The sequence below is a fragment of the Odocoileus virginianus genome, chromosome 17, assembly GCF_023699985.2.
Source record: "Odocoileus virginianus isolate 20LAN1187 ecotype Illinois chromosome 17, Ovbor_1.2, whole genome shotgun sequence".
NCBI lineage: Eukaryota > Metazoa > Chordata > Mammalia > Artiodactyla > Cervidae > Odocoileus > Odocoileus virginianus.
In genome coordinates this window covers 31,647,417-31,665,602 of record NC_069690.1, presented here as the reverse complement: position 1 = coordinate 31,665,602, position 18,186 = coordinate 31,647,417, and the positions used below count along the sequence as shown (strand labels likewise).

The 18,186-nt window shown below is 48.6% G+C and overlaps 2 protein-coding genes across 6 annotated transcripts in view; one reads left to right on the top strand and one right to left on the bottom strand.

Moving 5' to 3' along the window:
- Positions 1–8,356, top strand: part of PIGL (phosphatidylinositol glycan anchor biosynthesis class L) — a 47,231-nt gene extending 38,875 nt beyond the window's left edge. For 3 of the 5 annotated variants that reach the window (XM_020887573.2, XM_020887567.2, XM_070479185.1), the window contains one exon: positions 204–482. In XM_020887573.2, coding sequence (XP_020743232.1) covers positions 204–302 — 99 coding nt within the window. In that variant the 3' untranslated portion in view covers positions 303–482. Of the gene's footprint in view, positions 1–203; positions 680–6,850; positions 6,949–8,187 lie in introns of those variants that run through there. The other 2 variants (XM_070479186.1, XM_070479190.1) reach the window with 2 other exon arrangements.
- On the bottom strand, positions 2,214–10,611 carry CENPV (centromere protein V). The gene is made up of 5 exons (XM_020887586.2): positions 10,188–10,611; positions 8,102–8,200; positions 6,790–6,859; positions 3,476–3,590; positions 2,214–2,521 (listed from the first exon to the last, which is right to left on the bottom strand). Exons 1-5 carry the CDS (start codon positions 10,538–10,540, stop codon positions 2,397–2,399), a joined length of 762 nt encoding a protein of 253 aa, XP_020743245.2. The 5' UTR covers positions 10,541–10,611; the 3' UTR covers positions 2,214–2,396.
- Positions 10,612–18,186: the final 7,575 nt, after the last annotated feature.

Sequence of the window (18,186 nt, the reverse complement as noted above, 5' to 3'; positions counted from 1 at the left end):
GGACCAGCTGCTGTTGTGATGGGGATGTCAGGAGATGGGGGAGCGGGGCAGGAAGCAGCCACTAGAGGCCAGTGCAGGGGATTTCGAAGGTCACAGGGGAAGCCAGGTCCCGCTGTGGCTCGGAGTGCGCAGGTGGGAGGAGGCAGATGGAAACAGCACACGGCCAGGCACCAGCTCCAGAACCACTCCTCTCATCCCCCCAGAGAGCCATGTCCTGCCACCACAGCCAGCTGCTCTGGTTCCGCCGCCTCTATGTGCTGTTCTCCCGCTACATGAGGATCAACTCTCTGAACTTCCTCTGAACCGGACGGGCTCTCGGATCCAAGGAACCAAGGGAAAGACAGCCAGGGAGCCCAGGGCCTGTCTGGAGCAGGCCCGTCTCCCTGAGTCAAGGACATCCCAGTGTCAGCCTGAGTTCCAGGGCCCTGTCCTCCAAACTGCCCGGCCTCTAATAAAATGGGGGCTGTGCAGACCCAACAGGCTGCCAGACCTGAGCATCTTCCTCTGGGTGACAAAACCACAGCCACCAAACACAAACCAAGCCAAGGACAATGACAGCTACCTTGCTAGCTTCTCAAGTTCTTGAGTGGAACAGTTCACACAATGGCACAGTGTCTGTCAACTCCCTAACACAGACCTGCAATTATTAAAAATAAATGTAAAGGTCTCTAGAATCCCATCCTATGTCATGTAGTTTCATGTTTTTTCCAAGGCAGGCTTGCCCCCCATACACACACAGAACAGTCTATACTGAATTTGTTCAACCATAATTCCATGGATTTATCTTTGTGGCCTACACATCAGATTCAAATCTAGGGAAAATGCCTCCCCAAGGGGAACTCCCAGGTGGTCCAGTGGCTAAGACTCTGCGCTCCCAATGCAGGGGACATGAGAAGAGCAAGATGCTACCAAACAAAAAAAAATGCAAGTTGCAAAACAAAAAACATACAGAATCGAGTGGTAAAGAATTCGCCTGCCAATGCCAGAGACATAAGAGATGTATTTGATCCCTGGGTGGGAAAGATCCCCTGGAAAAGGGAATGGCAACCCACTCCAGTATTCTTGCCTGGAAAATCCCATGGACAGAGGAGCCTGGTGGGCTACAGTCCACAGGGTCTCAAAGACACAACTGAAGCGACTTAGCATTTGTTTTTAAGAGACTCAAAACTGTATGTTTTATATGCCACTGCAAGAGGGATGCAGGTCAGAGGGGATGTTCACTGCACCAGAATATACTCCTGTTTCAGCTGTAGAATGCTTTACCAGCTCCTTCCAACTGGCCTTCAGCTGACGTGGTAACCACACAGAACCCCAGTCCATCTGGATGTCCCCTCCTGCTTTTTTCTGGTCTACTCTCCCTCCCAGATAATTTCTTAAGTCCCTTTCCTAAAGCAAAGAGCAATACTTACTAAGTGTTTGCCATTATGCATGTACGTATACACCCAGTAGTTGGTAATGGACGGAATGCTTTAAGAAAGCATCTTGTTATAATAAATAAAGCACTAATTATGATACAAAGCTACATGAAACACAGAGGGTGGGGATGGGGTACGGGCCAGAAGACTGTTTAGAGCCCTCAGGGCTTCCCAGCACATACAGGACAGAACCAGGACGCCACAGGCGGCTTCTATTTCCTTCTGACCCTCTACTTCTTCCCACCTCAAGCCTGGCTTTATCTTGTGCCCGCACCTTTGTCCACAGCTGCCTCTCCCTTCTCTTCCCAAATCCTGCTTCCTTTAAACACATAGGCTCAAAGTTACTGTTGATGGGTAGAGGGGGCGCAGTTTTAGCAAAATGAAGAGCTGTGGAAATTGGTGGCACAAAACCATAAACATACCCAGCACCACTGAGCTGTGCACTAGAAAAGAATTTTGTGTATTTTACCACAATCGGGGGAAAAAAATAATCAGAAGCTGATTGATTTAAAAAAAAAAACAAAAACAAAAACAGGCTCCCATCACACTCCCCCCGAGGTCTTCCACAACTAGCTTCTCCTCCAGACTCCTGGGTTCATGTTCTTGTCACAGCTCGGGTGGCTTGTGACCACTCACCAGCTCTCGTTTGTCGTCTGACACCATCCCCCCCCACCCCACCCCCTGGGCAGGCCATGGCTGCAAGAACCATTAACAGTGCTCAGTAATTACCTGTCGCTGAACCACTGGCCTTGGAAGCAAACCCAAAGGACAGAGAAGACGATAAACCAGAGGAACCACTTTAATGTTAAAAATATTTATTTCTCTAGAAGATCACACAAAAGTCAGGAAGGGGGACAGAAGGGTATCAACTAGCCTATGTCAAAATCTGAGCTAGGGGAGGACAAGAGCTGCCTGAAGACACCGGTGGCCGGAGCAGACTGCAGAGGCTGTAGGCCCTTCCTGGGCAGGAGGCGCGGGAGCTCACTCCTTGGACATGTTCTTGATGGTCTTATGCTCCTTCATGGCCTTCTCCCAGTCGCTGCCATTAAACTCCTCCACCACCACGCTGCGCACGGTGCCCTCGTCCAGGCAGTGGGGGGCAATCCCTGCAGGGAGGCGGGCGTGAGAGCTGGGCAGGCTCTCAGAAAAACCCACCCCACAGCTCACCACAGCAGCTCCTGGCTCACTCTCTTTCTCTCAAACGGGGCTCAGGGGTGGCCAGGGCTGACTGTCATTCAACATTGAGCTGACAGAACAAAAGAGAAAGGCTCGAGCCCAGAGCCACCTCTGCTGGGCAGCCTAAGGAATTCACAGGCCTCGTCCAGGGCGCTGAGGGGTAACTCTCAGCTTTAAACATGTCCCCATCCGTACAGGAAGGCAGGCGGGAAAGACGCTCCGTGTGGCAGAAAAGGAGCAGACAGGAGCTCTACGGGAAGAAGGGTAGGCGGGCAGCGTGACGTCAGGCGCCCCCCAAGGCTCGAGGCAGCTGGCCCACGGCAGTCCCGGAGGCTGCGTCTCTGCAGGGCCAAATTTCCAGGAGCAGCCTCCATGGCTGCTTCCTACCCGATTTGCACGAGGGCTGATGTCATTCTTAACAACTGTCTAAGGGTGGTTTTGCCCCCAGATCCAAGAAGAGGGACCTGGGGTTTCCCTGTTTGTGTCTGAACAAGCCCAGTTTTACTGGCATCATCACTGCTGTTCATCCTTACCTCCTTCACACGCCCCCACCTCCACCCCAGCCCCATATCCTCCCCCTGCAGTGGGTCCCCCAGCAGCATCCCGCTCCCACAGCAGCAGGAAATTCAAGTCAGGACCGCAGGGCCTCCGGAGGTCCAGGGCCAGGCTATGTCATGTCTGCAAAGAGTTCAGCTGACGAGCCCCACTCCTCTCACACACGCAAGGGAGAGGCCTGGCCAGGCAGGAGGCTGGCCGAAGACTCCAGCACCCACTCCCAGAGCGCATCTCACTCCAGGCGGCCACAGGGTGTCGGTGCTCCGAGCCTGACCCCACTCCACTCACCGAAGACTCCGGGGTTGGAGCCTGCCCCCCTGTCCACTCACCGAAGCCTCCAGGGTTGGAGCGGGGAGAATAAAAGCTCTGGACGCCGCAGCGCTTACAGAAGGTGTGCTGCGCCTTGTGGGTATTGAAGGTGTACGTGGTGATGCTGTCAGCTCCCTGAGAGACACAGACAAGGAGTTTCAGTTGTCTTTTACAGAAATAAACCCTCTAAAAATCTCAGTGGGGATCGCCCTCTGGTCTGGCTCCCAGGGTCACGAGGACACAGCCAGTCTGAGGTCGGGGCCCATCCTTACCACCTGGAGACCCATCAGCCTGGAGCGTGACAACTCAGGGGTCCTCCTGGGTCAGCTGCACACAAAACCTTTGACCTTGAGCTTCCCCCTGTGGCCCAGGCCTAAATGAGGCGGCATCAAGTGAGGGACTGGGTCCCCATGTCCCCAGACAGCACTGCTCAAGGCCTTGAGAACATGCTCACTGGACTCAAATTCATCTACAAAGGACCAGGAAAGGACACATGCCGGACATCACGGGCTAACATCCCTAATGGAGACACGGACAGGAGACCCAGCAGAGGATGTGCACAGATAGTTCAGAGAAACCGGAGAACAAGTCTCTCTTTATCCTTCAACACGATACAGACGCTCACAAACTGCAGTGAGGTATGCTCTTCATTGTCCCAGGCAAAAATCACCAACTGAGCTTACTTGGAACTGCGTGTGTAGAGAAACATGCACTCCTGCATGTGAGTCACAGGAGTACAAATCCACAACACTGGATAACACCTGCCAACATTGCAAAATGCACATTTTTCTCTAACCCAGCAATGCCACTTCTAAGAATGTATCCTGCCATTAAAACTCTGTATTTTATCTAACCATTTGGATATAGGTGTTAATGCACCATCTGTAAAGGCGAAACCTTATAAAAAAATGGAAACTGTCCCACAGAAGATTAGTTAAAGGAATCAAGTACAGACATAAGAATGGAATCTCTTCGAGTTTTGAAAAGAATGAGGCAATTCCACTTAGAAATACTAACAAGCAGACAATCTCCAAGGTTACAGAGGGAACTGAAAAGGCGAGGTTTGAAACAATTTGTGCAGTACACTACCTTCCTATTTTTAAAAAGCACACACCCTGGCATGCACTTTCAAAGAAAGAACTGAGAAAGCAGTAGTTTATCTCTGGAGATACTGCGTGACTCTGAAGGGTCAGAGGTTTCCACATGTCTTCCCCGACCATCACCGTGGAGAGGGTCCCTCAGAGCCACATACAGAAGTGGCTCTCTGAGGGGTCTCTTCTCAAACCCCCCCGCCCCCCCGCCGACCTCTCCTCCACACACAGGCAGCAGAGAACAGTCACGTGGTCCCCAACCACGCAGGATTATCTGATCAAACACTCCCCCTGAAGAAACTCACAGCCTCCTGGGTCTCATCAGCATGAGGGCCCGGTGCTGATACACAGACCCCACTCCCCCCTGTTCATGCATCCACCCACCAGCCTGACCCACCCCCGAAATTTCTGCTGAACACATGGCCCATCTTAGTTGTAATGCCCTGTACGTACATTCAACCTCCCTGCTCACTTCTGTCTCCCTGCCCTGTCAGAAATCACCACCATGACGACAGACCCATGGTCAATTCTCCCGACCCCAGGGGTCACATTCTTTGAGCCTGACCAGTCCTTCCATTCTGAGGATGCTCATTTCCAGGCTGCCCACTGATCTGCCTCCACCCTTTGGGCACGAAGGCCAACCTGCAGCTCCTTGGACATGCAGAGTGTGCGCCCCCAACCCACCTCATCTCTAGGGGCCTGCCCGAGCCCACTGAGACTCGCCACCAGCCAGCTTCTGCCACGCTGCCCTGCTTAACTCTCCACACGGCATTTCCAGGCCTCTTATTTCTCTGTCTCCCCTTCGTAAAACACAAGCTCTGAGGGGACAAGGGCCTTGTCTGCCACATAAACTGCTGGGTTTCAGTGTGACAGAGCCTGGCACACAGGAGGTGCCCATAAACACTGCTGAATCAAAGAATGAGTTCTGTACTTAATTTTAAAGAACAAACAGAAAATTGTTCCTTCAACAGGCTGGGTCAGAGAAGAGAACAGTGCAGTAAACACCAGGGCACCGACTGACGAGCGGGCCCATGGGGGTTACAAAGTGGGTAACTGTCAACTCTGAAACCGAGGGCCCCTGGCTGCCCATGTGTCTTCGGCGACCATCTGTCTCAGGGGGTCGGGCCACAGTCTCTAGCTGGCACCCAGGGGAGGGGGTCTTGTGGGAAAGACAAGGGCAGGCCTGCTGCCCACTGGCACCCTCCTCCCCACACAAGACACCCACGGGAAAGATCCAGGGCAGACAAAGAAAAGCAGACAAACTGACCCAAGGTGCCTGGGATTAAATCTCAGCTTCTCCTTCCAGACGCTGAGTGGCCACTCAGTTCCAAGGCCCCGGGGCCAGGAGCACAGACATGACTAGAAGTGCTTCCAGGAGCCCCTCCTGACCCAGAGAAGGAGACCCTCACACAGATCACAACCCCAAAGCAAAGACACTGATCAGACCACAGCAGGCAATGGAACCCGAGGATCAATCACAGTCCCATCCCACCCCATGAGCACAGAGTGCCAAAGCTTCTGTACTCTTTGACCAGAGATTTTACTTCCAAGAGAACTAATCCAAAGAAACAATTTCTAAATTATTAAAGACTTACACACTGGGAGGTTCAAGACAGCACTGCACTCAACCTAGACGTTTAAGTGTAGAAAATCACTTGTGGTACATTCATATAACAAAAACCACTACAAATACAGCCATAATTGTACAAGTAGAAGTGGCTGTGGCTGGCAGGGGGTGGAGGAGAAGCCAGGGGCCGAGGGATGGTGGTAGGAAGGCCTTTCACTCTGTACCTTGCAAAGCTGGGATCAAGCACAAAAAATTCCCCCAAAGAATAAAGTAAAAAATCTTTTCAATTATTTATTTTTCATTAGGAAATGGTAAGAGTCAGTTATGAAACAGAAAAAGAGGTTAAGATTCTGTGCTGAGAAAAACGCATACATTTAGATGTATTCATCCATGTCCAAAATAACGCACAACGACACACACCAAAACACAATAATGGTTACCTTTGATTGATAGGATCTGGGTGATCTTAAATTTAAATTTATTTTTTGATCCTCCATTGTTTGTACATAATGGATCAAATATGTATCCAAAATATAAAGGAGAAAAACAACATAACCTTTTAAAGAGAAGCATGAAACCTGACTGACAGGGAAAGTAAAGCCCCTGAGAGGCCCAGGAGGCCCCCGGCCCCCTGTAAGCCAGGGCAGGGCCCTCCAGCCCTGCTCAAAACACTCACCTTCAGAAGCTTGAAGCGAGAGGCCGGGACAATGAAATGTTTGTTCTGCTTCTTCTTGCAGATGCTGCAGCTACGGAAAGACACGAGCAGACCCCAGATGGTGAACAACCCTATGCGCCTCCTGGGTTTCCCCGTCCCAGGAGCCGGCTGACCATGCAGGTGAAGGCCCTCTCACTGCCCTCCAAGGAAGGGTGGCTCGGGCAGGCGGGCTGGGTGCCTGGGGGCCTCTGCTCCGCAGGTCCACAGCCAGCAGTGCAGGCCTAAGAAAACCAGGACGTGCAAAACCACGTTCCTGCTGCCCACCCTGCCCCCGCTTCAGTTTACAAGTGAAGGGAAGGGTGGGTTCTGGAGACTCACAGAAAACAAGCATCAGGCAGATCTCCGCTCTCCACCTCGGGATCCACATCCCCAGCAGAAACAGACAAGGAGGCCTAGGTGCCCTGACCTCCTCCGCGCATCAGAGGAAGCCCAGCTCCACAGCCCACAGGTCCTCAGAAGTAAACCTAAGTCCCTCGTTTTAGTCCGCCTTTTACGAAACTCTAATTCCACACGGGTTCCTCTAACAGCTTATTCCATGGGGTGGCTTCTTCCATCTGTTAGTACTGAGTCAGGTCCCCGCAGGAGGAATTCCACGGAATTTATTTATTTTTCTCATATAACCCAGGCACCACAGCACCAAGGGACAGAAAGAACTGGCTATTGTTGAACAGTCAGTTACACACCAACCACAGGTTGGAAGTCGAGCCTGGAGGGCCTGACCTATCACAAGGCGGGCAGGTGCTGACAGCAGGCCCTCTGCTGACCCTGGTAGCGTCACCAGCCTCACCTAGACAAATGGGCCAGGTGGCCTGGGGCATGCCAAGGTTCCAGGTGTGCACGCATTTGCCTCACCCCACCCAATTCTGTGGAGTTCTGCAGACTCTGCCCAAGGCCTTTCATCCAGCATCCAGCCCAACCATCTTCAGGGTACCACTCTCTCCCACACACGGGTGGCACTCTTCTCTGAGAAACTGCCCGACACAAGTCGAGGGACTCCTCCATGTCCCTGAGGCTGTGCCGCAGGGATGAGCTGTGTCACACACACAGCAGGCTGTTATTCTTAGCCTCCCGCCATCTTTAAAATTTTTAATGAAAACATCTAACACACATAAAAGGAAAAAACAGAAAATGAACCTTTATGTACCCATCACCTGACCCCAACTCCCTGCTCACGGCCATGGTCGTTTCACCTGGACCCCAACTCCCCAGACCATGCTGAAGCACCCTCACGCGCTCTGTCCTTAGAAACAATATAGGAAAAGAAGACACTCACTTGCAGTCAAAGATGTGCAGGTCAGCCGAGGCCCAAACTTCAAAGCGCACGGCCCCACAGTGGCAGCCTCCTGTGTGTTTCACCAGGCCCTGGTATTCGCTGGAGGGAACAGAAATCAGAGAGATTAGAATTCCTAAGCAGTCAGGCCGCAGTGGAAAGAGAGCAACAAGATGGAACTGGAGTCTTCACGGGACAACAGGGACACGTTTCTGCTTTTGAGGAGGCGTCCTCAGTTTTATAAAAGGATTCAGTGCCTTCTTTGTCTACGAGCTCTTTTTTTCCACTTCTTTTTTGTTAAGTTGCAGAAATTATTCCCAATGTATGGGAAAGAGAGAACTGGGGTGAAGATCCTAAACCAGCCACCTGAACATTTTTATTTATATGGTCAGTACTAATTAAGATTTTTTTTATAAGCAGGACAATAAAAAAACAAGGGACAGTAGACAGGATCCCGCCCTTAAGGACCTTGAGCAGCCATTACCCAAATTACTGAATATTTACATGACTGTGAAAAAGGGTGTACAGGCTGCTAAGAAAAAGAAAGACAAGGGGACCAGACCGAGTTCAGTAGTTCAGAAGAGTCTTCGAGAAAGTTAACAAAAGGCTCCTATAACTCTGCTGTATTTCCCTCCTGTATTTTGCATACATGTGACTTTTTACAGAGCTATCTGTACACATTATGTTCAACTTTAATCCCTTTAAAACCTGTAAGTCAGGTCCTTCATTGGACATTATTAACATTTGATATATATCATCCAAGTACTTTCCAGAAGGGCTGAACACTCTTTATCAGTAATGAATGAGAAAACATTTCACTGAATCTTCTCTAGCAATAATTACAGGCAAAGTAGCTTGCTGCAGTTTTATTTTGCATTTATTTGGTTACCAAGACTGCATGCTTTTTCATGTTTCTATACAAGCTGACTCCATTAATTTGATATATTTTTTCCCTGCATACACAAATGATGCTTATGGTAAAAAACAAACCTTACAACATTTGACAGTGCTAAAGGTGAAAGTCTCCTAACACCCAGAGGGACCCACAGTTAACTGTTTGCTCTATGTTCCTCCAGATTCATACAATAATGTTTAACAGCAACAGTGAAGAGTTATATATTTTCTTTTAAATTTAGTTTTTCTTTCTTGAATGTGACTTGCGCCAATCTGATAGGTTAAAAAAAAAAAGCATTCTTTCACCTCAACACTTTGAAATCTTTCTCTTTTTTTTGGCCATTTATCAGTTTGTTTTAAAGTCTAAATTTACTCCAAATCTGCGTTTTATGACACTGGGCAGTAGCTGGCACATTTTAAGGGCTCAAAATTGTGGGATGATGTAGATTTTAAAATGTTCAGCCTACAGTCCAAGATGATAAACCAAACAGTGAAGCACAGGGAAAACCCAATATTCCATCTCTGAGAAGACTCGCCTAACGAAGAGAATTTCTTACGGACAAGAGACAAAAAAACACTTTTAAGAAAAAGAGATCCTCAAGTTGTTATGCAATTGTTGGGTTGTTCTGTTTTGGGGAGGAAGGGGTTCTACTAAAACAAGACTGACAATGAAATATTAAGGGCGCTACAGGGCAGGGGCCTCATCTAGACGACGAGGCACCCCCCCCCCCCACCCCCCGGAGCTAACAGCTCACTGCGAACCCCACGGACCGTCCAAAGTCCTCTGCGGCCGCTGGGAAGCCGGGGGTCTTCGGCCCGCAGTCGCAAAGATGGGGGAAGCAGAGCCCCGGGCCCTGGAGCGCCCGCGGAGATTCCGAAGCCAGAGGCCCGCTCTGTCTTCCCGCCGCCTAGCTCCGCGCAGTACGCGCGCTGGAACCGGGCCGCCGGCCTCCCCGGAGGCTCCGAACTATCCCAGCGCCTCTCGTCCCGGCCCTGCCCTCACAGCCGCTCTCCAAACATAACATGCACAAACACGAAAGAGGCCCCGGGACCGGGGAGCCGCGCCGACCCTCATCCCAGGAAGGCTGCCGCCTGGGCGCGCAGCGCGGGCTGGGCGGAGGCCTTTGTCCGGCCGGTGCGCGGCTCGAGCACCACGGGGACGTTAGGGGCGCCGGCCCGGCCGCGCCGCACTCACTAAGTGTCCAGCAGCAGCTTGGCGGCGCCCTCGAAGCTGAGCCTCTGCCGCTTTTGGAAGGTCTCCCAGCGCTCCCGCTGCTCGCCCAGGTCCAGCTCGGAAGCCGCGAGCGCCGCGGGCGGAGGCGGGGGCAACGGCGGCACCGGCGGCGGCTCCCCGGGGCCCGCCTCCTGCGCCGGCGGCGACCGTCGCTTGGCCGCCGGCTGCCTCGCCGACGCCCGGCTCCCGCCCCCGGCCTGGACCGCGGGCCGCCGTGCGCGGTCGGCACTAGGGGCCGAGGCGGGGGCCCTGGAGGTCCCCGGCCGCTTCTGCCCGCGTGGCTTTGTCGCCCCGCCGCTTTTCGCCCGCCGCATGGCTCCCGCAGCCTGGCGCGCAGGCCTCTCCGCCGCGCGTCCCCGCTCACCCGCGCGCCCGCTGCGCCCCGCGCGCTACCGCCGTCCGCGCGCGCCCGCCGCCCCTCTGGCCTACCGGGCGCAGCGCCCGCCCCGCCCCGGCCGATGTCCGGCCTCGGCCCCCTCCCCGCCCGCACCTGGCCGCCGCGAGCGCACCCAACCCTGCCCGCCGCGGGGCCCGCACCTGCGCCGCTCCAGCCGGTAAGCCCGGCGGGACCGCGCCTCGGGCCTCGGTTCCCGACACTCCGGGCCCATTTGCACCTGCCGCGGCGCCTCCGGGCCCCCTGAAACCCCTGAGGGCTTCCTCCTGCCTTCCTGAGGCCTGGGTCACCCTGAATTCCCAGTCGTATGCGAGCAGGTACCCCAAGGCAACTTCATCTCCGATGAGGACAGCACCTGCCTGGCAGGAGCCATCGCGCGCCCGAATGAGCTAGGTAATGTGGATAAATGACCTGCCTCTCCAGGACAAGCAGCAGCTGAAATCAGAGTCCTTACACTTGGGCTTTCCTGACAGGTTATAAAACAGAGTCTTCAGGAGCTCCATGGTCAACAGATTTTTTTAATTTAATAAATGAATGAACTCCACACCAAATTCCATTATTATGGTTCTATTGATCACAGCACCAATTTAAAGACAAACTCAGAAGAACCACTGCTGGAACTCAAATATTTTCCAAACCTATTTTGTTACCCTATTTTATTCAGATCTTAAAAGAAATAACATTTTCATTTACCAATTTTTCTACTTTTGTGTGCCCTACTTCCTTAATTTTCACCTTCGTTGTTTTTATCTTATCGTTAGTTTATTGAATTAAATAGAGGTTTTTTATTTTTAGTATTTTTTGTTGTTGTTCAGTCCCTAGGTTGTGTTTGACTCTGCAATCCCATGGACTGTAGCACGCCAGACTCTTCTGTCCTTCACTATCTCCCAGAGTTTGCTCAAATTCATGTCCATTGAGTCAGTGATGCCATCCAACCATCTCATCCTTCGCCACCCTCTTCCCTTTTTGCCTTTAATCTTTCCCAGCATCAACGTCTTTTCCATTGAGTGGGCTCTCTGAAGCAGGTGGCCAAAGTATTGGAGCTTCAGCATCAGTTGTTCCAATGAATATTCAGGGTTGATTTCCTTTAGAAGTGACTGGTTTGATCTCTCTGCAGTTCAAGGGATTCTCAAGACTTCTCCAGCACCACAATTCGAATGCATCAATCCTTCGGTGCTCAGTCTTCTCTGTACCTGACTACTGGAAAAACCATGGCTTTGATTATATGGACCTTTGCAGGCAAGGTTAATGTCTCTGCTTTTCAATACACTGTCTAGGTTTGTCATAGCTTTCCTTCCAAGGAGCAAGTGTGTCTTTTAATTTGAAGGCTGCAGTCACTGTCCAAAAGGAATATTAATAAGTATAAATTTCCCTCTGAGTACAGCTTTAACTGTATGTATTATAGGTTCATTGGAGGTGTGTAGTTATACACAGCAAAATGCACATATCTTTTGTCTTCTACTTTTTTATTGAATACTTTTAAAAATTAAGATGAAAGTCACATAACAGACATTTTAACGTGTACAGTTCACTGACACTGCATTCATGGTTCTGTATAGCCACCACCTCGATCTAGTTCCAAACTCTTCTACTGTTTTTCTATTACATTTATACCTTGCTGGTAAATAGAAAATTCACCGAGCTAAACACTGTGTCGATTTCCCTCAGCAGATGGCATTTTACTAAATGATTTTTTTCTTTTTAAGCAAGGGTAGCTAAGACACTCCATCTGTGTAACTCTTTCCTAGGCTGCCACCTTTGGGCCAGTTTATGACTCCTTCACTCAGGTAAATTTCAAATAAATCTGATTTAACTTTTTAACAAGTTTGCTTTAAAATTTTTATACAGTAGATATTGGAAAAAAGGAAGATGAAATAATTGACACTTTGCTAAAGTGCAATTTTTGTGACTTTTTTTGGAGGGGTTTAACTTTTTTTTAAGGTATAGTTGATTTACAATGTTAGTTTCTGGTGTACAGCAAAGTGATTCATTTATACATACATATATTCTTTTTTGTATTCTTTTCTGTTACATTTATTATAAAAGATATTGATATTCCCTGTTTGATAGGACCTTGTTTATCCATTCTATATATAATAATTTACATCTGTTAACACCAAACTCCCAATCCAACACTCCCCACTCACCTCTCCCTTGGCAACTACAAATCTGTTCTCTATGTCTGTAAGTCTGTTTCTGTTTAGTAAACAGGTTCACTTGTGTCATATTTTAGATTCCACATATAAGTAGTATCATATGGTATTTCTTTCTCTTTCTGACTCAATTCACTTAGTATGATAATCTCTAGGTCCATCCATGTTGCTGCAAATGGCATTATTTCATTCCTTTTTATGGCCGAGTAATATTCCATTGTATATATGTACCCCATCTTCTTTATCCATTCATCTGTCATGGATAATAAGGTTGCTTCCATATCTTGGCTATTGTAAATGGTGCTGCTCTGAATATAGAGATGACTGTATCTTTCTGAATTATAGCTTTGTCCAGATAAATGCCCAGAGTGGGATTGCTGGATCATATGGCAATTCTACTTTTCATTTTTTTTAAGTACTATTCTCCACAGTGGCTGTACCAATTTACATTACCATTTAAATGTGTGGGAGGGTTCCATTTTCTCCACCCTCCCCAGCATTTTTTGTAGACTTTTTAACGAGAGCCATTCTGACTGGTGTTTCTCTAATAATTAGCAATACTGAGCAACTTTTCATGTGCCTGTTTGCCATCTATATGTCTTCTTTTTTTTTTCATGTCGTCTATTTAGATTTCCTGCCTATATTTTGATTGGGTATTTTGGTTCTTTGTTGTTGAATTGTATGAGCTGTCTGTTTATTTTGGAAGTTAAACCCTTGCTGGTTACACTGTTTGCAAGGATCTTCTCCTTTACCGCAGGTTGTCTTTTTCACCTTGTTTATGGTTTCCTTTGCTGGCAAAATGCATGTATCTTAAATATACAGCTTAGGTAACCACCACCAACTCAAATATAGAACACTTCCAGCAGTTTAGAGAGTTTCTCTCAGGTAAAAGAACAGAGGGGACCAGTATTTTGACTCCTATCACCAGAGATTAGTTTTACCTACTCTTGAACCTTTAAAAACAGCATGTCTGACATCTTTCACTCACTATAATGTTTTTAAAAATCATCCATGTTGTTTTGTGTATCATGATTTTATTTGCTGTTGTGTAGTATTTGACATGAATACATCACAGTTTATTCTACTGTTGGTGGATATTTCGGTTGTTTCCAGTTTGGGGGCTATTATGAATAAAGCTGTTATTTACATTTGTGTATAAGTCTGTTTGTGAACACATTTCGGTATATACTTAGGAGTGAAATTGCTGGGTCATCGATTAGCAGTATGCTCTTACAAGAACTACCAAAGAGCTTTCCATGGCCATACCATTTTATACTCCACCCGTGTATGAGTCACAGGTATGCTATACCCTCACAACATTTGGTATTGTCAGTCTTTTAAAATTTAGCCTTTTTGGTGTTTTGTTTTGTTTTGGTTTTTGCATGTCTTTGACAAGCAGTGGTGTTGAAAAACCTTTTCATGTGCTTATTGACCACCTGGACATTTTCTCTCTAAAGTGCCTGTTGACAGGCACTAAATTGGCTTGTTTGATACATAAGACTTCTTTATGTCTGGATATGAGTTCTAGGCCAGACATATATATTTAAAATATATGCAACTAGAGATTATCATACTATGTGAAGTAAGTCAGAAAGAGAAAGACAAATACCATATGACATCACTTATATGTAAAATCTAAAATATATCTACAAAACGGAAACAGACTCACAGACATAGAAAACAGACTCGTGGTTGCCAAGGAGAAAGGGAGGGGGGAGGTAAGGACTGGGAGTTTGGGACTAGCAGAGGTAAACTATTACATATAGGATGGATAAACAACAAGGTCCTATTGTATAGCACAGGGGACTGTGTACAGTATCTTGTGATAAACCATAATGGAAAAGAATATAAGAAAGGATATTTACGTAACTGAATCATTTCGTTGTACAGCAGAAACACAACATTGTAAATAACTATAAACTTCAATTAAAAAAATTTCTTTAAAGGAATGTAGGAACTTTCCTGGTGGTCCAGTGGTTAAGACTCTGTACGCCCAATGCAAGGGGCACAGGTTAGATCCCTGGTCGAGAAACTAAGATCCCAAATGCCATGTGGTGCGGCCAAAATAAAAAGGAACACAGCCTGACTGACACCTTGATTTTATCCAGTAAGATCTGCGTTGGACCTCTGACCTCCAGAACTGGAAGATAATGGCTACTTTTAGCTATTATATATATGCATGGCTTCCCTGGTGGCCAGGTGGTTAAGACGCCAAGCTCCTAATGCAGTGGACCAGAATTCATTCCATCTCTGGTCAGGGAACTAGATTCCACATGTCACAACTAAGATGGAACATCCCAAGTGCCACACACAGTTAAGGCCTGGTGCAGCCAAATAAATAATAAATAAATAAAATTTAAGTGGGCATCTTTTGGTTCTAGTCCAGCCCCTAAAACCAACATAACAAGGTCTCTGGTGACTCAGGATGTGGAGAGATAGACCCAGAGTATAATGTGCTGGCAGAAAGATGACAGGGAACACTCAACTTTAAAAGACAAACATAAAAAAGAAAAGAAAAGAAAAACGTAAAAACCCTTGACAAATCTGCACAGGATTTTAGGAAAAGGGAATATGAAAATAGTACAATGTATTCAACTTGCTTTTTTCTAAAGCATAAGTTCCCATGATTTTGGCCAGAATTGCTAGAAATATAGATGCATAAGAGAGTAAATAACATTGCCCTCCAAAGGCAAGCATGCTCTTCTGATACAGTTTGTGCTTGAGACTGAAGGTTGGTTTTGTTGTTTAGTTGATAAGTCATGGCCAACTCTTGTCACCCCATGGACTGTATTGCTTGCTTGCTTGCTTGCTTGCTACGTCGCTTTAGTCATGTCCGGCTTTGGGCGACACTATGGACTGTAGCCCACCAGGCCCCCCTGTCCATGGGATTCTCTAGGCAAGAATACTGGAGTGGGTTGCCATGCCCTTCTCCAGAGGATCTCCCCAACCCAGGGATTGAACTGGCCGGGTGTCTCATGTCTCTTGCATTGGCAGGCGGGTTTATTACCACTAGCGCCACCTGGGAAGCCCCATGGACTGCACAGCCTAGGCTGATTCAGCTCTATGGAGCATGCAGAATCCACACCCGCCACCAGAGGGCAGGAGTCCCTGAGACACACAAACCAGGCAGGCACTGCTTCGGGGGTCAGTGCCCACTCTTGGAGGCATCATTTTGTACCCGCAGGCAGGCTTTAGGCTACCTGCAAGCTCTCCGACTACCTGCAGGTGGAGAAACCACCTAGCAGAGGTTAGGGTGGACCAGACTTACTGTCCCTGTCAACCACAGGAGCACCCAAATCTCTCCGGTCCTGTGACAGGCTTGTTGCTGTCCCTGCTGCTATTTATATCAATTTCTCTTCCCTCCTACGGACATGCCAACGGCAACTTCTGTTTTCTGAGGATTTGCGGGGCCACCACTAACTCTGTGCTGATCAGAACATGAAGTCTCCGTTTCGGGCAGACACAAGCTGGCAGGCTGACTGACTGCTCCTGAGTTTAAAAAAAATTAAAAAAACCCCTCTTTCTGGGCAATTCTACGTGGTTGGTGGTCCTGAGACCTTCGTAAGCACCAGGCACAGTGCCAACAGGTGCTTCACATTACTGTGTCTGACGGTCCTCAGGACAGGCAGGCACAGTGAGTGTCCACATTCTCCTGGTGTGGAAATTGAGGGTGTAGATAACTCCTGCTCACACAGCTAGCAGGTGGGAGGGCTCATGCCAGAGAGAAGGGCAATGACTTTGGTTGCCTGAAACTTCCTCCCACACCCACTGTGCTCACTGGAGCCCCAGCTAATGCGAGCCTCCCAAATGAGCTCCCCGCGTTCAAGACTCCTGCCTCCCCTCCTACTCCCTCACAGCGGAGTGACTCTTTTTAGCTCCTTAAGCATTTTTGTTTTGTATGTTCTTTTTTCCAAGGAAGAAGCTGCTCCTTTCTTAACTGACTGGGTTTCACACGGTACCAAAGGCCCCCGCCCAGACACCCCTCAGGACCCCGCAGTCCCAAGTCAGGGCGTCCAGAGGTGTGGTGGCCATACCTTGCTGCCCATAAATACCCTCCACAAATACAACCCAGCTGTTTTCAGGTAAACAGTCTGAGCTGCAGCAGTCCCTGCTCTGAGGACAGGGGCCCCACGCTGGCACCTGCATCCATACCTGCTGGCAGTCCCGCCGCAGAGCGCCAGGAGTCAGAGCTTCCTCCTGGCAGTGGTCCCTGTGCCTGGGAGATGCAGCCCCTCACTGTTACAGTAACTGATGTACAGAATATATATGTACAGGTCAAATTACACTAATTAAAAGAATGTCCAACTAGATTAACGAATGGAGCTTTTGTTCATTTTTTTTAACGTTCCCAACATCCCCCTCCCTGCTTCCTAGGAAGCAACCACTACCCTGACTCTGAGGCTTATCTAATCGCATGTGTGGTGATGGTGGTACAGGTGACCCAGGAATCAAACCTGGGTTTCCTGTATTGCAGGCAGAATCTTTACTGAGTGAGCTATGAGGGAAGCCCTATCACCTGTGTAAGTATATCTAAATGGGCTTCCCAGGTGGCTCAGCGGTAAATAATTTGCCTGTAGTGCAAGAGGCGAAGGTTCGATCCCTGGGTTGGGAAGATCCCCTGGAGGAGGAAATGGCAACCCACTCCAGTATCCTTGCCTGGGTAAAGCCCATGGACAGAGGAGCCTGGCGGGCTACAGTCCATGTGGTTGCAAAAGAGTCAGACATGACTTAGTGACTAAACAACAACAAACAATGTACATCTATTTAGATGTTATTTAGTCTTGTTTGTTTTTTAATTTTATGTAAATAAAATAGTACTGTATGCATTCTTCTGAGACTATTCTTTTGTGAGTCATCCCTGTGGACCTGTGTAGTTGGAGCTGATACATGTTCACTGGTGCACAGTATTCACAGAATGAACATCCCACAATGTCCATGTCACAGATTTAGATTTTGCTAGTATGATCAATCTTGTTCATATCCCCCAGGGCAGGTGTGCAAGCAATTCTCTAGGATATAGTGTCTAAAAATCTTTTCAGATAACTTAATTATGAGTACATGCCAAGGTTTTATTACAGTCTTGCTATAAGAACAAAGGGCTCTGATAGACAAGGTAGGGGGGTGTGGTCCTTTACCAAGGAATCCTCCAACACCAGCTCGGTGTCCTAGAATTTAACTCAATCTGATGCCATCTGCCTGGAGTTATCATCAGATCCCAAAGGTTAAAGCTCAGTCCCACCAGACTGTCCCCTTACCTCCCCATCCCCAGACGCCCATACCAAGTCCAGGTTGTCACCTGTGCTTCTGACCCAGACCCACGGCCTCCTTCCTCCTGGAGTTTGACTGATTTGTTCAACTGGCTCACAGACACCAGGAAAACTGTTTACCCACCAGATCCCCGGTTTATCACAGA

Coding starts and splice junctions, on each gene's coding strand:
- CENPV (XM_020887586.2), bottom strand. CDS start 10,540: ATGCGGCGGGCGAAAAGCGGCGGGGCGACAAAGCCACGCGGGCAGAAG. Junction 8,201..10,187: donor AAGCTGCTGCTGGACACTTA/GTGAGTGCGGCG, acceptor TGTTCCCTCCAG/CGAATACCAGGGCCTGGTGA. Junction 2,522..3,475: donor CTCCAACCCTGGAGGCTTCG/GTGAGTGGACAG, acceptor GCCTCCCTGCAG/GGATTGCCCCCCACTGCCTG.